General features: G+C 39.6%; 1 protein-coding gene across 1 annotated transcript in view; it reads left to right on the top strand.

Moving 5' to 3' along the window:
* Positions 1-26573, top strand: part of ATRNL1 (attractin like 1) — a 497126-nt gene that overhangs the window by 410587 nt on the left and 59966 nt on the right. Inside the window, exon 28 of the mRNA XM_060274775.2 lies at positions 15737-15851. Within this exon, the coding sequence (XP_060130758.2) occupies positions 15737-15851 (115 nt within the window). The remainder of the gene's footprint in view (positions 1-15736; positions 15852-26573) is intronic.

Below are 26573 nucleotides of genomic sequence, written 5' to 3'. Positions count from 1 at the left end.
TCAAGTTCATTGTAGTTGACACAGTAAGCATCTTTTAAAGTTAAAATTAGCCATTTTTCTTTTCTCAGGCTTTGGTATCTGATTATTTGGTCAGATGTGAACCAGCTGAATTTCTCACAAGCTTTTTGATTTTAAGATTGCTTTTATATCTTTAGAAATAATCCCATAAAAGCTGTTCAATGCATATCGTTTGAAGAAACCTTTGCTATAGGCAGCTTATAGGATTTTATAATAACAGACAATATATTAGCAGAGTTGAGTAATGTGACAAATAACCTGTCTGAATGAATAAATCAATTTTATACGTTGGGTATCTTTCACAGAAAAAAAGCCATACAGAAAAATCTGAAGATGCTCTCAAAGAGTTCTGATCCTAGATTGTGTGGATTGGTTAGCAAGAGAAGCAATAGCCTTAGAGCCAATTCTGGCAATATTTGAGTGGCACTTTGTTGCAAACTGTTGCTTGCATCGGGTGCCTGCCCCAGACTGGGTTGGCTGTATTATTATAGCAACCTGTTTATGCAAAGCAATCCTATGCTTATTTGTAAGTCAGGAATGCTTTGATGGTGTTTCCTGCTTGGCAGGGGGTTGGACTGGATGGCCCTTGTGGTCTCTTCCAACTCTGATTCTAAGTTGTACTACTTTGATAGGTAGGAGTGTGTACCCACTTTGGATGAAACCTGAATCCAGAACCACAGCAGGCTGCTTCAGAGTGATTCAGGCTTTGTTGGAGGTGAAGCAGGGTTTCAAGCAAGTAGCTTAAAGTGCTGCTCCTGAAGTCTCAAATCTGCATCAGATATTTGGAAGACCCAGGCAATGTCAGACTATTTAAAAAGATTACATTTCCCCTCTAAGCTCTCCATTTAAGGAATATAACTGGAGGGCAGATGGACAAAGAGGGGTATAGTTTTCTGACTTTCTGAGTTCTAGCTTCCAACTAGAATTTTTCCTTTCCAGGACTCTTTCCTTCCAATCATAGTGCTTTTAGGAGAGATAATAGAAGGAACAGAAAACACCCCCACCCTGAAAACCTCCTCAAGCTGCTTTTCATTCAAAAAGGTCCTTAGCTCCTGAAATTTTATGCATACTATTTTCATAAAAAAATTCCCCTCAAATATAAATTTCCCTGTTCCTTACCTTAACGACTTTCCTTTCTCAACCCCTCTGCCCCCTGCAGCCATCTTTCAGATTTTTTTCAGGTTAAACCTATTGGCATGTCTATGATGTATGTCATTTTCAGATAATGCCCCCCTCAAAAAAGAAAAGGGCTTACATAAATAATTTCCCCCAAACTTTAAATACTCACCTTGTACAAAACCTCCTGTATCTATTTCTGTGAAATTCAGCAAACTTCATTCACTATGCCTGCAAATTTCATCCAATTCTGTCAAAAAGTAAAAATGTTATAGCCATTTGTTAATTTCAAGTCTCACATTTTCTGTGAACTGATATGAAGTGTGCCATGCCTGAATGTTGTCCAAGTCAATCAACTTGCTTTCTGAACCAGTGTGCAAACTGACCCTTGTCTTGTGTGTATCTTGTCCCTAGCATATATGCCCATTAGTCACTGTCACCATTATTAGTTTTACACCCAGATTAAAAAGAGAGAATGAACTGGATTGATTTCTTCATATAAAAATATTGGGTGGTATTCAACTATGGGTAAACCCATTGAAATTAACATGGCTAAATTGTCCTTTAATTTCAGTGGATTATTCTGAGAAAAGCATCTTCCCAAAGGTCCACATTGGAATCATAGTAAATAAAACCAGGCATTGTGCAAAACATCCTTTTACAAGTTGATAAGCACCATTAACTCTGATATGAACTTCCTAAATCAGTGCTGCTCTCCTAGTGCTGTTGGACTCCAACTCCAAATGCTCATAAATGAGGGAAGCTAGAGCCTAGCTATATCTGAAGGGCCACAGGTTCCCCATCCCTGACCTAGAAGAAAGACTCCTGATAGTAAATATTGAAATAGCCATTAGCCGTCCTTAAATGGGAGAGTATATGAAGGTTAACCAGCAAATTGTTGCTCTAGACTCTAAGCTTTAATGTAATTCAAGGGATAACAAAGCATCTTATGAGAAGAGATGTTGTAGCATTATTACTGTTAGAAATATGTGGGGTGGGTGGGTAGGGTTGGGTGGGTGTTGACATCTCAGCAACTATGTTCTTTTAATAGGAGGTTAATAGCTAGTCAGATAAGAGGAGGAAAACATATTGCAATGTAATGATAAGGAGTTGGCACAAACAAGGAGAATTGCCAAGGACAATTTTGGGAGGGAAAGGTAACAAAATATGCAAGCCAAAACCTGCTGAAAAGGAATGATTGAGGATTACACCTTAATAAGATAATGGGAGTTTCTAAGTGGAAAACAACTCCAAATATGGTGTGTCCAATTGGAAGGCCAGGTAGTGTCCACAAGCTGTTCAAGCATAGCTTTAGCTACTGTAATAATAATGCAAAAACGATACGGGCACAAGGATTGCTTGTATTTACCTGATAGATAAAGAGTGTATAAGAAGAGCCTAAAGGCATGTACCATTCTCAGACCATGCTTGTGGCAATAGCCTTGTGGCTGACCATTCAGAGGTGTCTTAATGATTAATAAATTTCTCTTGAGCTTACCTTGTGTACCTGACTCCTCTTTCCTTAGAGGCTTTTGGCTGTCTACTCCAAGGAAGGAACCCTAGGAATTTTCCTAAGATTACCTATTGACTTCTGGGTAAAGGATCCATACACAGTACTGGTTTGTATCTCAGGAAAGTGGTCTTCAAATCAGATAGACAGAGAAAGGCATAGAGAAGACAATTAGATTTCATTACTAAACAGGGAATGTCTACAACCTGTCTGTTGTGTCTTGGTAGAAAGCAGAAAGAGATGTCTTTCCATCAGCAACAAGAAGTGGGATGTTGCACTCTCTGTCTAAATATAATATTTCACAGCTGTGAATCTTCTATTACTTAGATAAATGAGAAATACAGGTATTTTTATAGTAATTTCAGCTGGGTTACAATTGTGTTGTGTTTTTTCAGCAGGTCAGGAAACAAAAACAGACTTGTACTGTTCAATCTATGATAATGAGCAGGTTGCGCCGAATAGACAGACATCTGTCAAGATTGTGGCAGGCTTTTTATTTGTTCCTCTTTTAGCTTGGTTTAGAATGTTCTTTGTTTTCCTTTCATAGCTGTCTTTCTGACTTTGTTGACTAAGACTGCATTCTTTGCACCTTACGCCTTAATTATGGTATGATGTGGGACTAATTAGGTGTAATACGGTGCTAGCCAGGAATTGGCATAGCAATTACATCATTATAACCACTGTAGTGCTTCCATTTAAGCTTTCAGTATCTTTACATACAGTGATACCTGCCAAGTTTACACAGTACACACGTCTTCTTTCTTCATGGACACAAAACATATTCCACAAATATGAGATACTTGCATACTCTCACCCTTCTTTCACAAAGGGCAGTTGGACTTTAGTATCCTGTAACATTTTAATAGCTGATGTCACTACTGGCAGAGGAAACCTACTATTGAGAAATAGTCCATGTTTTGAAACTGGGCACATCTGAAGGGAGCAGCTGCATACAAAAATGCCTATATAGACAGATGTATAACAAGACTGAGTGTGATGGAGGGGTTTTACTATGGTAGCTTGTATGAAGGCTTACCAAAGTTGGTACTTTTATCAACATTGCGACACTATAATATATATCTTGTATTTATATTGCAATTTGCTTACAATCACCATTAATTTATTTATATTAGAACAACTAACCCATTTCAACCCCCCAGAAAAGAAATTTAAAAGTATGAATGGTTGTACTATTCGTAATAAAGGCAAGCCATCCTCAAGGACTCCATTCTGGAGTTAGAGCAACTCTTAATTTTTAAAAACAAAAGCAGTCGGTGATTGCGTGGGTGGAGGGGCGTGCAGATCAGGCATGGGGATGAGGGAAGGAGCAGCTGCAAAGATAGAATAATAGAATCATAGAGTTGGAAGAAACCACAAGGGCCATCCAGTCCAACCCCCTGCCAAGCAGGAAACACCATCAAAGCATTCTTGACATATGCCTGTCAAGCCTCTGCTTAAAGACCTCCAAAGAAGGAGACTCCACCACACTCCTTGGGAGCAAATTCCACTGCCGAACAGCTCTTACTGTCAGGAAGTTCTTCCTAATGTTTAGGTGGAATCTTCTTTCTTGTAGTTTGGATCCATTGCTCCGTGTCCGCTTCTCTGGAGCAGCAGAAAACAATCTTTCTCCCTTCTCCATATGACATCCTTTCATATATTTGAACATGGCTATCATATCACCCCTTAACCTTCTCTTCTCCAGGCTAAACATACCCAGCTCCCTAAGCCGTTCCTCATAAGGCATCGTTTCCAGGCCTTTGACCATTTTGGTTGCCCTCTTCTGGACACATTCCAGCTTATCAGTATCCTTCTTGAACTGTGGTGCCCAGAACTGGACACAGTACTCCAGGTGAGGTCTGCCCAGAGCAGAATACAGTGGTACTATTGCTTCCCTAGATCTAGATGCTATACTCCTATTGATGCAGCCCAGAATTGCATTGGCTTTTTTAGCTGCTGCATCACACTGCTGATTCATGTCAAGTTTGTGGTCTACCAAGACTCCTAGATCCTTTTCACATGTACTGCTCTCAAGCCAGGTGTCACCCATCCTGTATTTGTGCCTTTCATTTTTTCTGCCCAAGTGTAGTACCTTACATTTCTTCTTGTTAAAATTCATCTTGTTTGCTTTGGGGGGGAGCGGAGTCACTTCCACTTCATGGTTTTAAGGGGGTGGGGGTGCATCATGCTGCCATCAGTGGGCCAGCCAGTGGTGGCAGCCAGCAAAGATGCATGACTACTGTGGCTGCTGCTGCTTTCATGCAGACTGAGAAAATCTGCTCCGTCTCAGTGCCAGAGGAAGGTAGTGCCACGGTGCCTTGAAGTGAGGGTAATCAGCTGCCCTGCCCTGTTCTCTGTCAGCATGAGGGGAAATCAGCACCTCGCAACCAGCTGCCCTGTTTTCCCTCAGCGTGAGCACAGCTCAGATCAGCAGCGTTATCGGCTGAGATAATCATGCGGTATGGGCAGTGCCTTGAAATTGGCCGCCCTGCTCACCCTTGCACGAGGAGTGATATATCGCTGGGTATTGCCAGGTGAAAATCGTTACTGTGGTGTGATTTCGGAACCAATTTTGGCCAATATATTGAAAAATCACACAGCACTAAAACAGGCCATAAAATTTGTGATATTGCCTTGCAAAAATGACAAAAAATTAGTTTGGGGGGGAGGCAAGGGATGGGGCTGCAGACCCCTTGGGTGTGTTTCGTATACCCCTAATTGGGAACCACTGGTAAGTAGTGCTGCTTCACTTTCAGGATTTGGCTGAGAGAGCTGCTGGGTACAAGACTGGTAGAAGATTTAAGTCAGGGGTAAGGTAGAGAGTGGAAGAACTTGGCCAAAGCTTAAAGAGGGAGGGGAGAACTGGATTTCGTAGAGAGCGGAGTCCATTTTCTGGCCATACATCTGGAATAGTGGTACAAGTCTCTTACATACATTCTACAATTTTAGATCATCCATGGAATACGGGCAGTACTTACAGTTGTTCTTGAAGAAAGACAACATACAACAAGGCTCTTTTATCTAATAAAAAAGGCATTCTTTTATTTGAGACTCCCTTGACCAAGTTCTAAAATGACTGCCTACAACAAACCATAATAAAATTAAGGTATGTTTCCCTTGAAAAAGGAACATTTCTAGCATATTTTATTACTTTCCATTATTGAAATGCATTACTATCATCACTTATAATAGATATGGAATGCATCACAGTCTGTGTTAAGTGCTTAGAATCAGGAAGTGCCAAAATGTTTTAGAACCATGATGTTCTCCCTTAACAAAAATGTCTTTGAATTAATTAAAAAGGATATTAATTCCTATTTTGACTGTGGGATTCTTTCATTCTCAGATTAATTTCTGCATTGCAGTGAAAGTGGTATATCCCCAGAAGTACAGTACAACAACATAATGCCGTTAGTAAGCCACTGGTGAAACCATATTATGCAACCATTCTGTTTACAGCTGCTTAATTAGAGAACTAGCTGAATCTTACTTTTAAAGGGAAAAAGATAGGTGCAAATTGGCTATCACCTATAGTATCTACAGGAGTATTCATTAATAAGATGAATTGCAAAACAATTTCGTAATGTGATATATAACTATTAACATCTCATGCTTGTTCAGCACTTCATTGGACGAGGTACAGCAGATTAAGGAACCCTCAATGGATTGAATTTATAAAAAAGAATTTAAACACTATTCTTATACCAAACGCCATTTCTTATCTTGTCCTTATATTTATTTATTTGTTTAAAAGCTTTTCTGATTTGCCAGGAAATTAAGGCAGGTAGCAAAGGTAAAAGGAAAATATAGATTTAAAAAAATCACCCCCTTTAAAAGCAAACTCAGCTGGTGAGAATGTAAGCAAACAGTCACTGAGAAACAGGAGGGGGTATCAGCATGCTCTACAGAACCCCAAGGTTTGCAGGAGTACCAAAAATATTTAGGGGAAATCTAATGGGGCCACATTATTTATCAAATTAGTACGTTTCCTGTTTTCTGTTTCTGTGCACTTTGTCAGTATGGCAGGCATAAAGCCCTAGGCAGAGACTGAAATGCAGGTCATTTTGTATGGGCATGGTTCCTCTGAAGCTCCCATGTGCATCCCTACCAGTCCAAAGCTGGCACTGAGAGGGCCTTCCTCCTGCCCAATCCAATGCAGAGAGCTTTTTAAGTCCCTCACTTTGCTTACTGGACTCTAGGTACGTCATGTAAGAACTTCCATGAGATCTCAGACAGCCCTTCCAGAGGGGGGCAGTTCCTGCAATCCTGCCCCTTTAAAAAACAAAACAAATCTGCAATCTTCATAAAGCTGTGATTGTGTATGTAAAGTCAGCATAAGATGAGATCTACCTGTACGTAATACGATAGGATGAAGTTGCATGGTTCTCTTCAAGGAGGTACCATTGTGCGGTTAGGCTTCAGAGATAATGGGAATTTTACTATAACATTGGCAACCTTTTGCTCCTCTGTATGAGAGAAATGTCTCATTGATTTCCTTTCTCTCATCTACGGTTGAATAGTAATAGCTTTTCTATAATACCCAAATGTATTTTTCTTATAATCCACTATGGATAAAGAGTAAGGTCTCTCAATACTAATGATACTCTTAGGAACAAAATGTTATAAAGGATAAGACATCAACCTTGGGTCTGCCTGTGGATGGTTGACGAGCAGGAGAAATGAAATCTCATTTATGCCTTCATCACTTTTGCACATGTTTTTCCAACATTCAGTTCCTTGCAAAGAGTATAGTATTTATAGCACAGAGTAATTTGTTACACTGCTGAATTTTTCTCTTGCCAAAACATATTGCCAAGTTTGCATTTTATAGTCCTTTACTGATTTTTTTAGGAGAGTAATTCATTTTGCTCTCCATTTTTAAATAGGTATATGTGTGTATTTGTTGATCTTAGTATTTGCCAGGCATGCACCTCAGCATCAGGTACATTTGATTGCAATCATCCATTCACACTCCTCCTTTGCCCATTCCCATTATTCATGTAGTCGCCCTTTTCGACTCTTTCTTTCCACAACCAATGTCCTCCCTAAATCCCCAGCTCTCCCTTCCGACAGTCTCCTCTTCCCTATTTCTTAGGACCAGCTCTCCTAATGCACTGGGAACAAATTAATATCTGGAACTATGGCCTTACAGTAAAGTGATTTAAAAAGCTGCTGTTCTTGATCAACAGCTTTGGGATCTAGATCTGTGTTGCCTGCTGAACGATCATATTCATTTTCTTTGTCATAAATTGGATAGCTGGAAATTCTATCTACTTGTGCTAGAGTATGACTTTTATAACCTTGCTGGAGTGACACCTGTGTAAGCGATTAGAAGTCATCTTTCTATGGTAGCATCTGCAGTGTAGCTTGTAGAGGGAAATGTCCAGACTACCTTTATCACCGTTCTGTGTTGTTCTTTTCCCCAAGGTTTCAGTGAGTTTTGGAAATGGAACATAATGTACTTATTTGATATAATTGTATGAACCCTGAGGATAAATATGCCTTTGACAAGAATGAGTTAGCTGTGGCAAAAGGGAAATTGGCTAGAGAAAGGGAAATTAGCTCAATTCTCCCTTCAGTTTGGTGGCAGAATTTTAAGAAGCCAAGGGAGAGAGGCCTCTCAGTAGATCACTGTTTCTGAATAGATAATAATGCTAACCTACCATATAAGGGGGTTGGAGTTTAATTAATTAAAGTTGTAAATCACTGAGAGAGTCTCAACTGGTAAACACTGCAGTAAAGAAATGCAAAAACATTGACAATGTTCAAGTTCATTCTTGAGAGTAAGCTGAAAATAAAACATCCTATTGTACTAGGAATGGCTTTAAAGGCAAGAACATTTAGTGAGAAAGCAAAGTGAAAATAAATAAATCTGATAGCCAACAGAGATTCCTTATCCAGTTTATGAACAAACGTGCAATTGCAATATTTTCTGAAGAATATTCCCCTGACCATAGATTTTCCTCCAGTCAAAGCATTTGTGTAATAATTTCATTAATGCTTAAATTATTCATTGAGTATTTTTTTTCTTTCAGTAACAATTGAGCCAACAAAAATGGTATTGGATCATTAACAATTACTGTAAAGCTAATAATTTTGGGCAGGAATTCCAATTGTAAAGAGCCCTGAAAGGTGGACACTGGTGGGGAGGGACTGCAGTTGTCTAGCTATCTTGCAGCTCCCCCAAACTGCTTTACAGAGAGTAACAATGAGAAATCAATAGTCTTTTGTTTATCCTTGCTTGGAAATTTGAAAACACAGCAGAGTATGGTAGGATTCCAAGCCCAAGTTTGGTGAACACATGGGAGGATGCTGAACTTTAAAAGAGCTTTAAATTTCTTCGATGAAACATGCCAACAGCTCTCCAGTCCAATGTCATCATTGCACCCATGTTATAGTGGGAGCAAAAGCCAGGTACACCAGCAGAAGAAAAAGATAATTGCAGAGTTAATATTTCTTGCATTGCAGATATTAGGACCACTTATTTTCCTGTGAAGTTGGATTCTTTTGGCGGCAGTGGCAGGGAGTAGGGAACAGACAGTTGCCACAAACCATAGAACGTAGCTGTGAGGATTTGAATATGCCCATGTTAATTGCATCAAATCAACACACTTGATTGCTTATGTACAAAGCAATCATGTTTACTCTAGTTGGTGTTCACCAGATAAATACAGTGTTAATAATGTGATTAAGAATTAATTTTTACATTAGTGTAAATTATCATTATCTGCAAAGGGGTAATTTATTCAGGCTGCTCAGGGACTCACTTTTATTTATAGACAAATTGTGATAAGAATAGCTTTCTGATGTTTTCGTTTAGCGACACGGACGTGATTAATGCATAGTTGTTTGCATTCTAAGTACTTTGTGGATCAGATCAGTATTTGTGCACTGTGTCAAATTTTATACTGCTCATGTCAAAATACTTATTACTGCTGACAGGTGTAACATACCCACATTAATTCCTTTATCCAATTTTCTAATTGCTTTTTTGGCAAGAGATGGCAGCCATTTAGTCTTTCGTGATCTATTTGTCTTTATGGCATAATAATGCACTTTTAAAAATTAGATGCACCTAGCTTTCAAATGACTGCCCAGAAAATAGATGACCAAGTACTTAAATAAAATGGGTGTTCTTTTTCTTGGAATATAAATGAGAACATTTCACACATTTAGCTCATTTCACTTTGTGATGATAGTGAATATTTTAAAAGGATTTTATTAATCCTTTGTCATCTTTACTGGAATCTAGTTGCATACTGCTGCAAAAAAAGAAAAAGAAGAACAGAAATTCATTTGTCTAAATGAAACCTAGCCTTCCCCAAAAGAACTGATCACTATCACTGATTTTTTTAGCAGAGCTATGCAAGCACAACCTATGTTTCTACATTGCTAGGAACAGTACAGCATCCATCTCAGCATATGTTTCCTTTTCCTCCTCCTAGGGATGCATGCACATTGCCCCTAGCTGGATCAGGACAAAAAATTTTAATCAATAAAAATGATCTTATATTATTAAAGTTCACATTCTAGTAATTCCTTAGGACCAATGAAAAAGTCAAGAAAAAATGTGGCAAGCTTTTGGGTTTTCCTGCACTCATCATCAGGTGTGTGGGGTGATTTGTGGGGGGACACAAACAAACAAAAGTAGGAAAAAAATAGTTTGATGTTGTAGTCACAAGGTTTAGTTTGTGGACTAAGTTCCAAGAAGGTGATTGCAAGCAGAGTAAGTCTCTGCCAGGCGTTGCCATGTAGTAAACATGGATCACTTTCCCCTAACTAGGAATCTGACCGGTTGCAACCCCCAGGGCAAAAGTGGGGAAACTGTGATCCTCTAGATGTTTCTGGACTAAAATTCATTCCAGCCCCAGCTGGCATGGCCAGTGGTTAGGGATTGTTGTTGTTATTTTGATTTAAATACAGCATATAAATATTTGGCAAAATGCAGATACCCCTAATACACAAAAATTAAATAATATTAAATACAATATTAAAACCAACAACTAAAATTCAAATCAAATACAAATTGGGATAACTGTTGGGTTCATAAATTGTTTGCTGTGGCTTATATGAGTTTTAAAGGAAGGAAAATGTTTTCATCATAATGCTACAGACACCATGATTTGAGAAATAATTGACAGTACAAGAAAATTAGATATATGCTTAACTGTCACTTACTGAAATCAGTGGCACTCAGATGCGCTTAACTTTTACTGGACTGTACCTTATGTATTTAGGGACGCGGGTGGCACTGTGGTCAAATCATAGAGGCCAGGGCTTACCGATCAGAAGGTTGGCAGTTCGATTCCCCGCAACAGGGTGAGCTCCCATTGTTCGGTCTCTGCTCCTGCCAACCTAGCAATTTGAAAGCATGTCAAAGTGCAAGTGCATAAATAGGCAGGATGGTAAACGGCGTTTTTGTGCGCTGCTCTGGTTCGCCAGAAGCGGCTTAGTCATGCTGGCCACATGACCCAGAAGCTGTACGCCGGCTCCCTTGGCCAATAAAGCGAGATGAGCGCCGCAACCCCAGAGTCGTCAGCGACTGGACCTAATGGTCAGATGTCCCTTTACCTTTTTTACCTTATGTATTTATCTCCCCCCACCCCCAATTTTTTGTAAGCTTTATTCATTCAGAAAAACAGGGAGGACACCCACCCACACCCAGTTTATTTTTAAGAAGACAACTGTTTCCTCCATATATTATCCACTCCAAATGGTTTATTAACTGTCTCACTGTCTTTGGCTTTTCTTTTCTTTTCTTTTTTGGCACACCATTAACAGCTACTTCTTCTTACAATCCAAAATGTGACAATTCCAGCAAATAAATCACAATTCTTAAGTGCTTTGGGTAAACAAGCATGTGCCTTATCTCTCCCCCCAAAAGCTGTGGAAAGTGTATGATAAACTGTACATTTCAAAGAATGTGTCTTGTCCCACTGAAATAACTTTGATTTATGGTTATGTATTTATCTTTAAACAACTGACAAACCTAAGGGTATCTGAATTATTATCATTTGCTCTATGCTGCCTGGGTCTCTTCCTACAAACTTGAAATGATATACACCGAGATTGCACTTCTGCTTTCCCAGCCTTAACGTGCTATAAAACATTTTCTCAGGCAAAACCAGAAAATGCTAGATGTACTTGATTCTGATGAAGTTCAGTTGAAAATTGTTAATGGTAATACCATATGATTCAGGATATGTTATCAGAATTTTATTGACACAAAATTAAAATAGCAAAAGTCTCTTTAAGATTCTGTTAAGTTTTAGCAGTTGAAAACATTTTATTGATGTGAATTTCAAAAATCAAGGGCTGTCTCTCACATATCTATATAGCCATTTTTAAAGGTAAAAGGGAACCCCTGACAGATAAGTCCAGTCATGAACGACTCTGGAGTTGCGGCAGTAATCTTGCTTTACAGGCCAAGGGAGCCAGCATTTGTCTGCTCCGTAGACAGTTTTTCCGGGTCATGTGGCCAGCATGACTAAGCCACTTCTGGCTCAACGGAACACCGACACAACAGCATCACACCAATCCATTTTTGTCTTGGGGGCGGGGGATATGCCAAAAAATGGAAACCAGTGGCGCCTGATCCATAATCATAAGGGCCAAACTACCCAGGCATAGGAGAGCTATAATCAGATCTCATAAAGTCATTTAATTTTGATATTTTACAAAACAGGGACTTGTAAGTTCTCTCCGCAGCCACTAAGCAGGTGGTAGTGGGTAAATTGTATCAGGGAATCAACAGAAACTAAATGGATTAAGGCAACATCTTAAATAATACCCCTCTCCAAAGCTGCTCCAAGCTGAGGTAGGGGAAATACCTGAATGGTAAAATTTGATTCCTAAACAGAGCATGACTGATTCATAGAAATGTCTGCAGTGCCCAAATTTACTTTCATGTTGTGGGGGTTCTAGACAACTAGGTATGTAATCAGCTATACCACTGGCTATAGAATCTTTGAATCAGCTGACCAGGTAGGTTGGCTGGGCTGGAATTCCCAATGCATGCAGCTTTAGCAACAGTATGATTTCTGATGGCCAGTATATATGTTTGCCACAATTTCTCATTTGCTGCTCCTTTTTCTGTTCCTTATCACAAGGAATTCTAGGACAAATTGCCGTGAACACCTTTAAGTTCTGACCTCTACATTAAAATAAATTCTGGGGAGACTTGTGCAGGGAAATGTTGATAAATATAATATATCTCATCTCAGTTTTTCTGCATGTTTGCGCACTAAATGTATCCCAGTTCCAGAGTAATAAATATTGGTTACTTTCTGTTAATTAAATAGAAATTGATAATTGTTTATGCAGTGGAAAATAATAATATTTTCTTCTCTTACTGCAGAATTGCATGTCAGCATATTTAACATTGCTAAACTGTCACTTGTTTTTATATCCTTAAATCAGTTGACATTTACATGTAGTTTGGTATATTGCATGTAAATGGAAGTTTAATGGCTTTGAACTACAAATCAAAACCCACTGACAGAGCTTCCCCTTGGATATTTTTTCTTTTTTGTCTTAAGAACATGACAGCATTGCTTTCTAAATATTTACACATAAGAGGGTAAAATGACTGTTTTTGACTGCAAAGGTTTTAGAAATATCTTCAATACATAATTAAACATGTAAGCTCTGAAATGAGAAATTCATATGATTTATCAAATGCAAAATATGGAAACAGGACTAATTATAAATCATTTTCAAGTGCTAAGAATTTTGTGGATTTGCATTCTGTACTGTATGTATTTGCTACTTCTTGATTCTTAGACACTCAAGAAATTTGTGTTGCTGTGAATTATATTGATGTGCTCATATATGAATGCCAGGGAGTCCTCTTAAAAAGAAAATAGTTATGCATCTGTATTCAGTCCAAGTGAAAGATCCATGAGATGCCCCATAAAGTCCAAGAAAGGGAATAGATCTGTGTGCACAAGGAAATGTGCATATATATTTGCTTCAATAAAATGAATAGGAATAAGCCTTTTGTGGAGGAGAGCTCTTTGGGCCCCTCGCCTCTGATGCAAACAGAATTGGATTTCACCCCCAAAGAATGGTCACACAAGTGTAGCCAGAACTGAAATTCCACATGCAGATATTATTTGAAGATAAAAAAGCAGTAAACTATTCGAAGGTGACTTCTGTCTGTCAGAGTAGCAACTGCAGTTCAGGGTGGAGGGTGAGGGGGGGGGGAGAAACACTAGCACATGTTCAGTTCAGAATTGAAGTCTCTTCAATTAAAATTAAATAAAATTAAAGAATAGCTTGGTTAATTCTGGGCCCAGTTTGAACTTAATCATACTTTTGATGACATTAGAAATGGAACAGAATTGGAATCCCTTTACCCTGACCTCCTGTGATCTCTGGCTAGGGAAGAACTATTGTGATGATGGCTTGGATCGGAGTTCTAGATGTTGTTTCTGAGCATGGCAATGTGCTGGTTGGTCTCTGTATGCTTACCAGGTGGTGGAGAGCAGAGAACACTCTTCCACTTTTCCTTGCTTTCCGCCTTTTCCCAGTCCAGACAAATAAAGAGGTCTGACAAACAGTGACTTTCCTGCCCCCATCTGCTCTCAAATCTCCTTAAAAACCCTTTTTTGAAGGTTGGGGGGGGGGGTTGTATAGGTTGCTGAGGGAGAAACAGGAATAAAGCAGCACAAACCCACACACAAACAGTGACCCAAGTACATATTACAGCTCTAGAGTGGACACGGCTATAGACAGACCAGTGGTCTGGCTGAGAATAAGACAGCTTCCTTTGTTCTTAATTATTAGATCTTATTCTTCCCTATGTTCTGCATTGCCTCTTTTAGCTTTGCTTCAAAAGCAAGTTGCTATCTCTCCCCTGTTGCAAACCTTTGCTTTCCCCCCCCTCTGTGTTGAACTAAAGACGAGACTGTTCCAGAAGGCCTGCAAACACTATATTGGTAGTCAAGATAACCCTGGGACTAGTTGGCAGTTGTTGCAAAGATGAGCTCACGTATGCTTATAAATGCCCTTGATATATGCTAACTGGCTTCCTTTGATGCTGTGGCTACTTGTGCGCCCTGGGATGGTGCCCTCTTGGCCTAGAAAGGGAGTCTTGGAATTGATAGTTGCCACCTTTGCCCTCATGGGTCAGGTGGGTTGATGAGAGATTCTGGCCCAATGGACGTATGCTGTCTTTTGTATACCGTAAGTTATGCTTAACATATTAGCACTTTGCGGACAAGTCATGATGGCCTCTCACTGCCGCAATGTCTGAACCATATCTGCAATGGCAGTGGAGCTTCAGAGGCTGTGTTGCAAGTTTACATCTCCCTGTAAGAAAGCACTAGAACTGGCCATTCTGGTGTTTTTGACATCCTCCTTTGGTGTCCTTGCATCAAACCACTCGCACAGGCCACCTGGGTTCAGAACTCACCCTCCCTTTCTGTGTTCTTTGACAATGCAGCAACATGTTTCTAGTTCCCTACTGGGATATATATATACATACACACATACATACCATATTAGAGCAGTCAAATTTGTTATCGTTTTGATTTTAACAAAATATTTCCTTCATGTATATTTGATTTAATTTAAAATGGGGGGGGGGATTATCACATTTTATCTTTAGCAATATATTCCCTTTTTCCTTCTCTCTCTGTGTATGGTAGGAGTGGGGGAACTACTGTGAGCACAGCTGTCTTTGAAAACGTAACACAGGATTCTTCCCACTGTGCTTTCTGTATAAGTTGTTGAGTGATACTAATCCTATGAGAAACTGTAGTGCTGAAACATCATATTGCTGATCTGAATGTTTCAGTAATTAACATATGTTACTAAATTTGCTGAAATGAAAAACATTATCTTTTAGGTCATTTATTTTTTTTATTTTGCCACTTTAATTGTAATGCATGTTATTCATGAAAACCTGTATTTAAGTCAATGAAATGAAAGGTTCATTTAAAACAACAATCAACGAGGATTATTCTCGGGAAAACATTGAGGCTTCTATTTTATTGTGGAATGGATAGTTGTAAATGTTTTGAGTGAAGAATCCAATATGTAGCAATATAAAATAACCTAGATCACGTAATACAATTTCTTCTCCATTTTCAGGGTTCTCCAAAGCCAATTGCCATTGAGCCTTGCTCAGGAAACAAAGCAGCAGTACTTACGGTGTTTTTATGCCTGCCAAGAGGATCATCAGGAGTCCCACCACCTGGTCAGTCAGGTAAGAATTCTCCTAAATAGCAGCTATGGCTCTGATTCATTTGTTGTTATCCTAAGTGTATACTAATTGGATATTTACATTAAAAACGGAATTCAGCCTCCAGTATAGTTGTCCAACCATACAAATTGCTTTTCAGAATAAGGACCAGTTGCAATTTGTCAACTTGTTATAACTTACCTTCTCCCATATATACCTGCCTATTCATTCATTGAGCTCCTCATTGGAGGCCCTTCACCAGGTCCCCCTACCTATTGAAGTAAAGTGGGTGAAGTAAAGTGGTGGCACCATGCTTATGGGAATGCTTTCCCCAGAGAGGATAGCCTGGTCTTTTATAGACAAATTAAAACCTTTATTTTGATCTCCAGGGCCTTTTAATGGGTATAGTTATCTGGTGAGATAGCTGTACCATGTTACTCTGCTTCTGGTGGGGTTTTTTCTGATATAAAATTGTTCCTAGATGCTATGCCTATGTTGGGTTTTAAATGTGTGGGGTTCCCTCCCCCCATGTTTACATTATTTATACATGGTTTTGCTGTTTTTCTGGCTTGAATTTAGTTTGTTGTACTTTTAATGGGTTTGTGAACCATCCAGAGAGCTATGATGTGTTGGCAGAATATACGGTACATTTAATAAATAAACAAAACGACATGTTATATTATCCAATCACTTCTATTTTCTTTTGAAGTCTAGTTCTCTCTCTCTCTCTCTCTCTCTCTCTCTCTCTCTCTCTCTCTCTCTCTCTCTCTCTCCTTTTTGCCTTCTTTCCTTGTCTAGTGAGCTAATAAGCACTTTTTGCTCAGCCACTGAAAAGGCAGGCTTCCTTTGAGTTGTTGTTTTGTGCCAGGAAAATTAGAACAAAGCTGACAAGGCATGGTTTGTTGCACTTCCTTTATGTTCACCGTTAAAAGTGTTAACCCCTTTCCAGCTTCTTCACACTTCTCAGAAGACCAGTCATATAAAGACTAGTAGCACACCTGTGTATACATATGTACATGTCATATGGAACTATTCATTATAAAGACGCCACATTTGAAACTGTTAGGAAAGTACTGTGTCTAGTTTGTTTGTTCCACCTAATATGGGAACTGAAGACTGCCTCCAGTAAAATATAAAAAAGAGGTTCTTTTAGGTTTGCCAGTATGGGCTTAGAAAAAGGATTGGCATTAGGATTAAAACATAGTGGTATGTTTTTTAAACCAACAAGCCAACTATAATTGTTAGAGTCTCTCTGAGATGGAAGTCTGCTACAGTAAACTTTCTACTCAAAATAGGACGTGGGGAAATAACCCCATTTTGCTTCTAAACAATTTCTCTAAATGATAGCCATCCAAAGAAGTGCTGGCACTGATTATTCAGCAAAGGTTTACCCTCTCCCTTTTGCTAAAATCTCCCCTCTCTGATTTGCAACCCACAAAGGGGTAGCAAAATTGGAAGGAGATCTTTGGGCTCGGCATTAGAGATTTAGTTGAAAAGATTTAGTCTATCATATTTACTCTAGCAGAAGGAAAGGTCCACAGATAAATTCTTAGGCAACAACTTTGCATGTAGACGGTCCTGGGTTCAATCCTTAGCACCTCTAGGCAAGTCTGGGAATGTCTGTTGTTTGAAACCCTGGAGAGCTGCTGTCAGCCAGTGTAGATAATACTGAACTACATGGACAAAGGCAGCTTCCTATGTTCCTTGTTGACTACTATGTTTCTTGGAGAGTTTCCTGAGAGTGTTTGCTCTACTTCATCACTGAATGTGTACAGCTGTTACTTCTTCCCTATTTTGCTTTCAATTTTGCTCTTCCTCTCCCCAGTGCCTAAAATGTTTGTGTCAGGTAAGAAGGCAAGGGAAGCAAACCTAAAATTGCTGTTGGCAGCTGAAGCCTTGCCCTTCAGAGGGTCAGATTTGTTCAAGAGCTGGCCACTTCCCAGCCCCTATATTATTGAATAGTATGCCACAGTGGGGCTAATTATAGTGATAATTATTTGTGATGGAAATGCAGTTTGGAACATTTCAGTAAACAGCCTGGGGAATATTATGTAGCCACACAATATAAATATAGATGCTTTGGAAATTCTGCAATTCAAATAACCAGAAAGGAAACTCTGAAACTGGAATAAATATTCCCAATTTAATATTTCTCTCTCTCTCTCTCTCCCTCTCTCTCTGTGTGTGTGTGTGTGTGTGTGAGAGAGAGAGAGAGAGAGAGAGAGAGAGAGAGAGAGAGAGAGAGAGAGAATGAGGGAATAGAAGCAATAGAGAATGAGGGAATAGAAAGCGCAGTACAAAGTACAGCAGACTTTGGGTACCAAGTAGTTATGCCATGCCTTCTAACCCCTAAGATTTCAAACTAAGACTTTTCTATTTATATGGATAGAAAACGGAGTGTTGGTTCATCTCCCTCAAAGTGTGTGTGGGGGGGGGGTCCCAATCCTCATCCATTACTCCATTTACCCACCCAAGTAATTAATGGAGTCTATGCCCAATACTGAATTATATGTATTTATATTTGTAATATCAACTAATGGAGTCATCTGAGGTGAAAATGCATATGCCCCAAAGGCCCCAATTATACCCATTGAAAGCTCTGCATAGAACAGGGATAGCATGGAGATGGCCTAGGATCTGGTGGGTCCAAGGTCCCTTCGTTCATGGAAGAAGCCCCAGAATCAGCCTTCCTTTGCCAGTCTCAATAAGATGTAACTAATCTCCCTCCATTGAAGCCAATAAGGAGATACTAAAAAAAAGCAAAGATTCATGTGGGAAAAATTCATCTGCCCTCCCATTTGCACCCTGGCCAGAACAAGCTGGTAGGACTTTTCAGTGCACATTGACACACACACCCCCACACTTCATGCACACCCCTATTGTCACTTCAGGTTGTCCTCTGTATGGGTCAAGTTTTTAAAATCTGTAAATTTCCTCAGTTTATTTTATTTAACAGCAGTATAAGGAAATAAAGAAATCAAGGGTAATGATACCTTAGGAAGTATATACAGGCTTGAGAGGAGTATATGTCTGGATAGGAAACCTAGTACAGAACAATAGTTTTAAACATCATACAAATACGAAATTTATGGGATGTTGGAGAGTACTTTTGTATCAGTATTTCCAGATTTGTCATAAAATATGTATACCGGTTGGGACGTGAGAGGCGCTGTGGTATAAACCACTGAGCCTAGGGCTTGCCGATCGGAAGGTCAGTGGTTCGAATCCCCATGACGGGGTGAGCTCCCATTGCTCAGTCCCAGCTCCTGCCAACCTAGCAGTTCAAAAGCACATCAAAGTGCAAGTAGATAAATAGGTACTGCTCTGACGGGAAGGTAAACGGCATTTCTGTGTGCTGCTCTGGTTTCGCCAGAAGCTGCTTAGATATGCTGGCCACATGACCCGGAAAAACGCTGGACAAACGCTGGCTCCCTCGGCTAGTAAAGCGAGATGAGCAACCCCAGAGTCGTTCGCGACTGAACTAAACTGTCGGGTCCTTTACATTTTTTTATGTATACTGGTAAGGTCTATTGAGGAATAAAACAGATTTGAAGTATTAATTTGTAGTAATCTCCTAGTGACTGGGAGTGGCCGCTGGGACCACATAACACCAGTCCTGAGAGATCTACACTGGCTCCCAGTACGTTTCCGAGCACAATTCAAAGTGTTGGTACTGACCTTTAAAGCCCTAAACGGCCTCGGTCCTGTATACCTGAAGGAGCATCTCCACCCCCACCATTCAGCCCGGACACTGAGATCCAGCACCGAGGGCCTTCTGGCGGTTCCCTCATTGCGAGAAGTGAGGTTACAGGGAACCAGACAGAGGGCCTTCTCGGTAGTGGCACCTGCCCTGTGGAACGCCCTCCCAGCAGATGTCAAGGCAATAAGTAACTATTCTACTTTCAGAAGACAGCTGAAGGCGGCCCTGTTTAGGAAGTTTTTAATTTTTGATGCTGTACTGTTTTTAATATTCGGTTGGAAGCCGCCCAGAGTGGCTGGGGAAACCCAGCCAGATGGGTGGGGTATAAATAATAAATTATTATTATTATTATTATTATTATTATTATTATTATTATTCAAAAGGTCTTGTATAAAATGATGATAAAATTAGAAATAAGACCTACTCTCTGCTAAGGGGATTGGGAAAGGAACTTAGGTACTATTATGTCAAATGAGACTTGGACCTTATGATGGTACCTTGGATAAAAATTAACTTTGTGTACAAAGTTTTTTAAAAATAAAATCAGTTACCCCATCTAGGGAACATATGTACACAGCCAAAGAAAGCCTGTGAAATGTAGGAGGGGGAGAAAGGGAGGAGGAGAAACAAGTGCTTTGCCAGCCCTCTGATCAGTGGTTCCCAAAGTGCTGAGCATAGGATTAGCAGTGCCCTTTGTGCTGCAGTTCCCAAGCGCCCACTTGACAGCTGGCTGGCGAGAGTTTGGAAATCCTACACAAGGCATTAGGACAGGGTCAGAGAAGGTAGGTAGATGGACAGCATTTTTTGGTTAGAAAAAGAGTAATATTCCTAATGCTTTGAGATGACAAGATACAGTACACAATAATGTGTACCCATTTAAATTGTTACAACTTTTTTCTCAATACCTGTTTTTATGGCTTGGGTTTGAAAGTTTTAATGGAAATGTATTGTTTCCCTCTTTAAACAATACAATAAAAAGAGAGAGAAATCAATTTCTAATTAGATTTGAAATTTCTTAAGTGAATTCACTAACATATCTTGCGTTCAGGCCTTAACTAAAAGTAGCAATGAGTTATCTGTTCCTTAGTGTTAATAGCTAGGGCTTAATTGCAAATAGCAGGAGAAGTCAAATGATTTCCCATATGCAAGCTGAAAATATAGAAACTAACCTACAATGCTTTACTGTAAATAGTAAACCATATCAAGCCTGCCTCTCTATAGCACCAGTACAACCATGTAACTGGTTTTTCCATAGCCTGCATTCGTGCTGATCTTTGCTGAATCAGTCAGAAGGTCTGGCATTTGTTCCCTCACAGGACCACAAGCCTAGAGGATCTGGCTGGTTTCTCTTCTCTTCTCTTGCAAACAGCACCTCAAAATTATTATTCTTCCTCTACTACTCCATCTGATATTGTTGGATCTTCTACAATATTGCTATGGGGCTTTTAATACTGAGATTGGTTTGCAGCTCTGGGTATTTCCTTTGCCTTGAACTCCACAACTTACTAGATCAAGCAGTAAAACTATTGCTGTACCGTGTACCATTCCATAATTCACACGTGGATCTCATGACTGACATTTTTTGCCTATGAATCTCTTCCTCTCAAAGAAAAACCTTCCTACACAAGCTCATACTCATTCTTCTCTCTGGTGTGTGTGTGTGTGTGTGTGTGTGTGTGTGTGTGTGTGTGTTTTAATGTGGAGGGGATTGTTGTACTCAGTTGGGCATTAAATTTTGCAATTCTACTCGCCTAAAAATAAATAAATGAGTGAAGTAGTGAAGTCCAGGAATATTTTTATCACACAATATTCTGGGTTTTGTGGACTAGGTCTTAGCTTGACACATGCTGTTCATAGTCTGCTACTGCTCTTGTGTTGGCAAACAAGAGAGCCTTTATTGTGGCTGCTCTATATTGTGGAATTCCCTCCCAAGAGAGGTTAGATTGACTCCCTTCTTGTTATCTTTCCTTAGCAATCTAAGACCTTCCTATTTAGAGACGCCTTTGAAAACTAGATGCAGACGATGTTGGGCTGCTGTCAGGGCAATTGATATTTCGATGCTGGTTCTAAATGTGTTTTATTGTACTTACTGTTTTTAACTAATTTATTTTCATTACTTTATATTTTATAATAACATTTTTAAAATGTTGTAAGCTGCCTTGAATCCCAACTTGGGAGATAGGTGGGATGTAAATACATTAATTAAATAAACAATAAACTAGGTTAATTTTCTTGTTGCATTTGCCTCAGAAAATGAAACAAGAACACACTTTGAAAGCAATGATTGATCAGAATCAGGTTTCACCTTGTCCTGTGGAATGTTCCATGTCTTGTTACCTTTTGCCTTTTTGGATTTGCTTTAGTAAACCTCTTTCATGACCTACTAAACACCCCTAGCATGATATGTTTGCTCCACAGGATCACTATTTGTGATAAACCATAATTAATATAACAGAGACTGATGCCTGAATGTGAAGTTTCTGTACCAACTTGGACTAACCGACCTTTTAAGTCCATTGAGCCCTACAGTTCTACAAATCTATCCTAAGCGTGTTTACTCAAAGTGAGCCTCACTGATATCAGTGTGATTTATTCCGTGTAAATTTAGTTATTGCTTACTTGCCTGAAGCCGATATAAATTTGTCTACTTCACTGCTATCTTTGTTTAGTATACATTAAATTATATGTTTGGGTGAAATATTTTGCAAGATTCTTATTTTTCTTCATATTTTTCCTTACTCTGAACTAGCCCACAAAGATTTGAAACCAAGATTTATAATCTTTGCATCTACCCCTATCCCTAAAGTTTGGTTTCCAGGTGTTTTCTTTTTATTGTTTGCAATGACATGTTCTCAGCTCTTCATTCTTGAGAATTTATTTTGCTCCTAGATTGTTCTCACCATGTGGTTCAATATTTCATCCAAACTACACAGCTAGACCTTGAGTTCGTTATTTCCTTCACTTGCTGCCACACCATTGGCACTTGGCTCTTTCCAGATAATTTATTCATTACCTTATTGCCCTTTATATTCCTGTTGTCTGGTTTATTTTGTTTACTGCCCAAAGTCTTGGAGAGCTATAATTTAGTCCTTCCTAGAACCTTGGATACAGCTGCTCTTAGACAGAAGCTGGTCTACCACTCAATCTCCCAGAAATGTTGTTGTGCAATGTGGAGCTTAAGCTACTAAAAATGCAGGGGCAAACAGCTAGGGACATAGTCTAGTCTCAGTTTGTAAGTATAGACGGTAAGGTAGAGACCTTTAAGTGTACGAATAGGTACACAACCCATAGTGTATGTACATCCATTAAAACTATTTTAGGGGTTCAAGTATGTGCCAAACTGTGGTACCACAATAGAAGGTTTTCGGGGCTTTCCGTTGAAAACATCGTCTCACGGTCCCTGTCCAGCCCTAGCATGGAGATTTGTGCTGTGCATATAGCCAGAGTAAGGCTGCAACAGTAGAGCAGGTGTCCTGTTGGGAGAGTATTCCTGGGAATGACTTCATATATGGAAGACTGGTCCAAGTGTGAGCAGTGCAATCAGGTTCTCCTGGCTGTCTGGAGTTCACCATTCTGAATGGCTCCTTCCTTCCGAGTAGCTGTGTGGGACCTCCTGCCCTTGGGCTGTCTTCATGCTTCTTGGGCTGGTTCCAAATCCAAACATGATTTTGGGGGATTAGTGAGGGGTGTAACAGGAATATGATCTGGAAAGCATGGGATAAGAATTGCTTGAAGTGTATAATGCATGCACTTCATCACTAAAACCAGATATACCGTATGTTACAGTGACTAACAAAACAAAGACACTGGATTCTTGTAGCACAACTTATTGTTAAAAAGTTTGCATCAGAGCTGTCAAGGCAGAGGGCTGTTTTGCTATAAGAATTTCATATTTCTGTGATGCTGGTCACTGCATCTCTCACCACATCATTGCATTTTGGCACATTTAGGACACAATGGAAAAGTCTAGCAACAGTTATTTTACAGAAAAATCTGAAGTTTCTAAAGGAAAGCTTAATCAAGATTAAATGCTACTTTTACTTGCTCATATTCTGCAGGCTAGCATATGGAACAATCCATTAACTAGATTGGATACCTTGGAAACTGCCAGCTTGTTTCTAGAAATTACTAGGGAACGGCCCACAAAATTTCACAGGTGTCATGCTATTAGTATAGGACACATCTAGGCCTTCCTCCCATTTTTCCTCATTCACTGCCCCCTTTGCCTCCCAAATTTGGCTGAAATCACACACCTACAACTCGGCTCCCATCCTCTTCTCTTCCACCTCTATTTGCTCTGCTGGCACACACACCCTTTTTCTCCCAAGTCAGACAGATGCCAACAACAACTCATGCTCTTGAGTTTCCTCTTCTCCTTCACTCTCTCCTACCTCCTGTCATCCCTATAGCTACATTTTATTTTACTACCACTGCTTTTCTCCCTAGGTGAGATGAATCAGTGCAGTAAAAATGGGGCCATTACATCAGGTTTCTGTTATGCCTACTATATCTAAGACTCTAGCTACCCATCTTGGCTTGGAGGTTAAGCATATAAACACTTCTTTCCAGATGTCTTTGCCACTTGCATTTTAGCTGACGGTACTGTAGCCTCTCTGAATTGCTGGCATGTGCCCCTGCATTCTCAATGCCTAGTTCTACCCCCCCCCCTCTCTTGAATGGCCATATAGTGGTACCTCGGTTGTCAAACGTAATGTGTTCTGGAAGACCATTCGGCTTCCAAAACGTTCAAAAACCGAGGCGCAGATTCCCATTGGTTGCAAGAGCTTCTTGCACTCAGCAGAAGCCGCATCACATGTTCGAGTTCCGAAAAATGTTCAAAAATGAAAGCATTTACTTCTGGGTTTTTGGCGTTTGAGAACCGAAACATTCGACAATGGAGGCGTTCAGGAACTGAAGTACCACTGTACTCACTTCCCACTTTATCCCTGAGGAATGACTTGTTCCAACCATACACTGCTCAGCTCCTGTCATCTCCCCCCTGCTAGTAAACTGAATACACTTCAGCCCTTTATGCTTAACACACTATAGTAAGGGATGGAGTGGGCAATAAGAGGGACACTGGCAGGGCACTCCTGCACCCCCTTCCCATGCAGTTCCCTCTTCAGACACAATGCATTAAGTGGGATACTGCCAATCTAAATGCATCTGAAATCACACTTAGGGGGAGGCCGACTTAATACCATGCATACTGGTGCAGCAATAACCAAAAATTATACCACTGTTTTCTTCATGAAAAATACTTCCTTAAACTCTGAAACAGAACAGTACTTATTATTATTTATTGCAGTTGTTCTGAAAACAGGATCTTGCAAAAAAAAAAAGACATGGTATTTTAGCCTAAGACAGGTAAAAAGGGGAGATTGCTACATAGTATATGTATATTGGCAGCACAAAGATCCTGCATAATTTCAGAGAAGTTGCCACAGTAGTTGGGAGTCTGGCCACAGGAAGCCTAGGGATGAAACAGCAGGCAGTGCTGTGAGACAGGAAATAAGTGAATTAGCAGGAGTGCAGGTATGCCAAGAAGGACCTGCAGCAGTTTTTGCTTATGCAAGGCATAGCCACACACAATGAAAGCAGTCAACAAAAATCACCATTCAGTACAGTTATAAAAGGAAGATTAGAGCAATGGAACCCAATGGATGAATCAACACAGCTGCAAGCACCAGGAATTATTGCTTGCTTTTGACCTGCATATAAAATGAAAGCTGCCGTAGAGATTTAACATTGCACATAAATGTTATGTCTGACAAGAGCCTAGTGATATATTTTTTTCCCCACCCCTTGATGTTGTAATGCAAACTACTTTGGATTAATTAAGAAAATCCATCAGTCAAAAATAAATAAAAAGCAACATTGGGTCCGGATGTCGCTGTTTGTTCCCATTCCTGTTGTGCCTGCATCATTTTGCTTTTGCCTTTCAGCTCCATGTGATCACATGCTACATAATCTGTATAAGATTTGTGTGTTTGTCTATAAACCTCATATCACTGTACCCATAAGTGAATGAGTCAGTGTCTGATATATTCCCCCCCCCCTTTAAACAAACTTGAGACCATTTTGATGCACTTATAGATTTATTTATGTATTCAAATGTGGATGTTTGGGGTTTCTTTTACTAGAACCTTGCTGTATCTCAAAATATTTTTTTTGCATTATACAAAACACATCAAACTTTTTTGGGGGTACTTTACAATATTTATATATCTCTACACTTTTCCCGAAGTACCAAGGTGACATACTTGTCTAGTTTACACTGGTCTGAGGTAGAACACTATCTTAAACGAAATTGATGCAAAATTGTAAAGAAAACCAATTCACGAATGGGGGGGGGGATGTTGTTTCAAATAGTACCAGTTTCCTCAGGCAGGCCCTTAAGCAATTTACAGGGATAAGCTCTCTTTAGTTCCATGAATTCTTGGTTTGCTTTTCCTTCTTTTGATATGAACATCCCAGTGCCATCAAAGAAAAAGCAAAAAGTTTTCAAGATAGATAACAAACACATGAAGTTACCATTTAGGGACTTCTTTGAAAAACTGGCTGAACTCCAGAACCATGTCATTTTTGTGCAAACTTCTGAAGTAAACTGTTTGTGGTGCGGGGTGAGGAGGTGGCTGCTGATTTTGGTAATAAGCAATTTACATCACATAAGTCAAAATGCTGATATCTTGTACGCTTCCAGGATGTGCAGCTTCAGGCTATATATAGTGATGATACCCAAGAGTCCCCTATATTTTACAGATAATGTGCTTGATTGTTAACTGAAAGACCCAGAAAGTATTTTATGTTATGCAGCTACCAAACAAGATGCAAAAACTGCAGCCAGTGAAGACTATTAATTGTTGACATGTTCTGATATTTTCATGTCTTATAACCTAAATAATGGCCACATTCAGATGTCACATATGGTTTAACAAGATGTAAACAACCCTAGCCACCCCCTGAGCTCTCCCCTCCCTTTCTCCTGTATAGCTGGGAGAGGTAGTTCAGAAACTTGTATTTCCATTATTAACTAAAGCTTCAAA

Source organism: Zootoca vivipara, chromosome 5 (genome assembly GCF_965207765.1).
Source record: "Zootoca vivipara chromosome 5, rZooViv2.hap1.1, whole genome shotgun sequence".
In the NCBI taxonomy this organism is placed as follows: Eukaryota; Metazoa; Chordata; class Lepidosauria; order Squamata; family Lacertidae; genus Zootoca; species Zootoca vivipara.
Note: the sequence above shows the minus strand (reverse complement) of the source record. Positions and strands in the feature narration are given on the sequence as shown.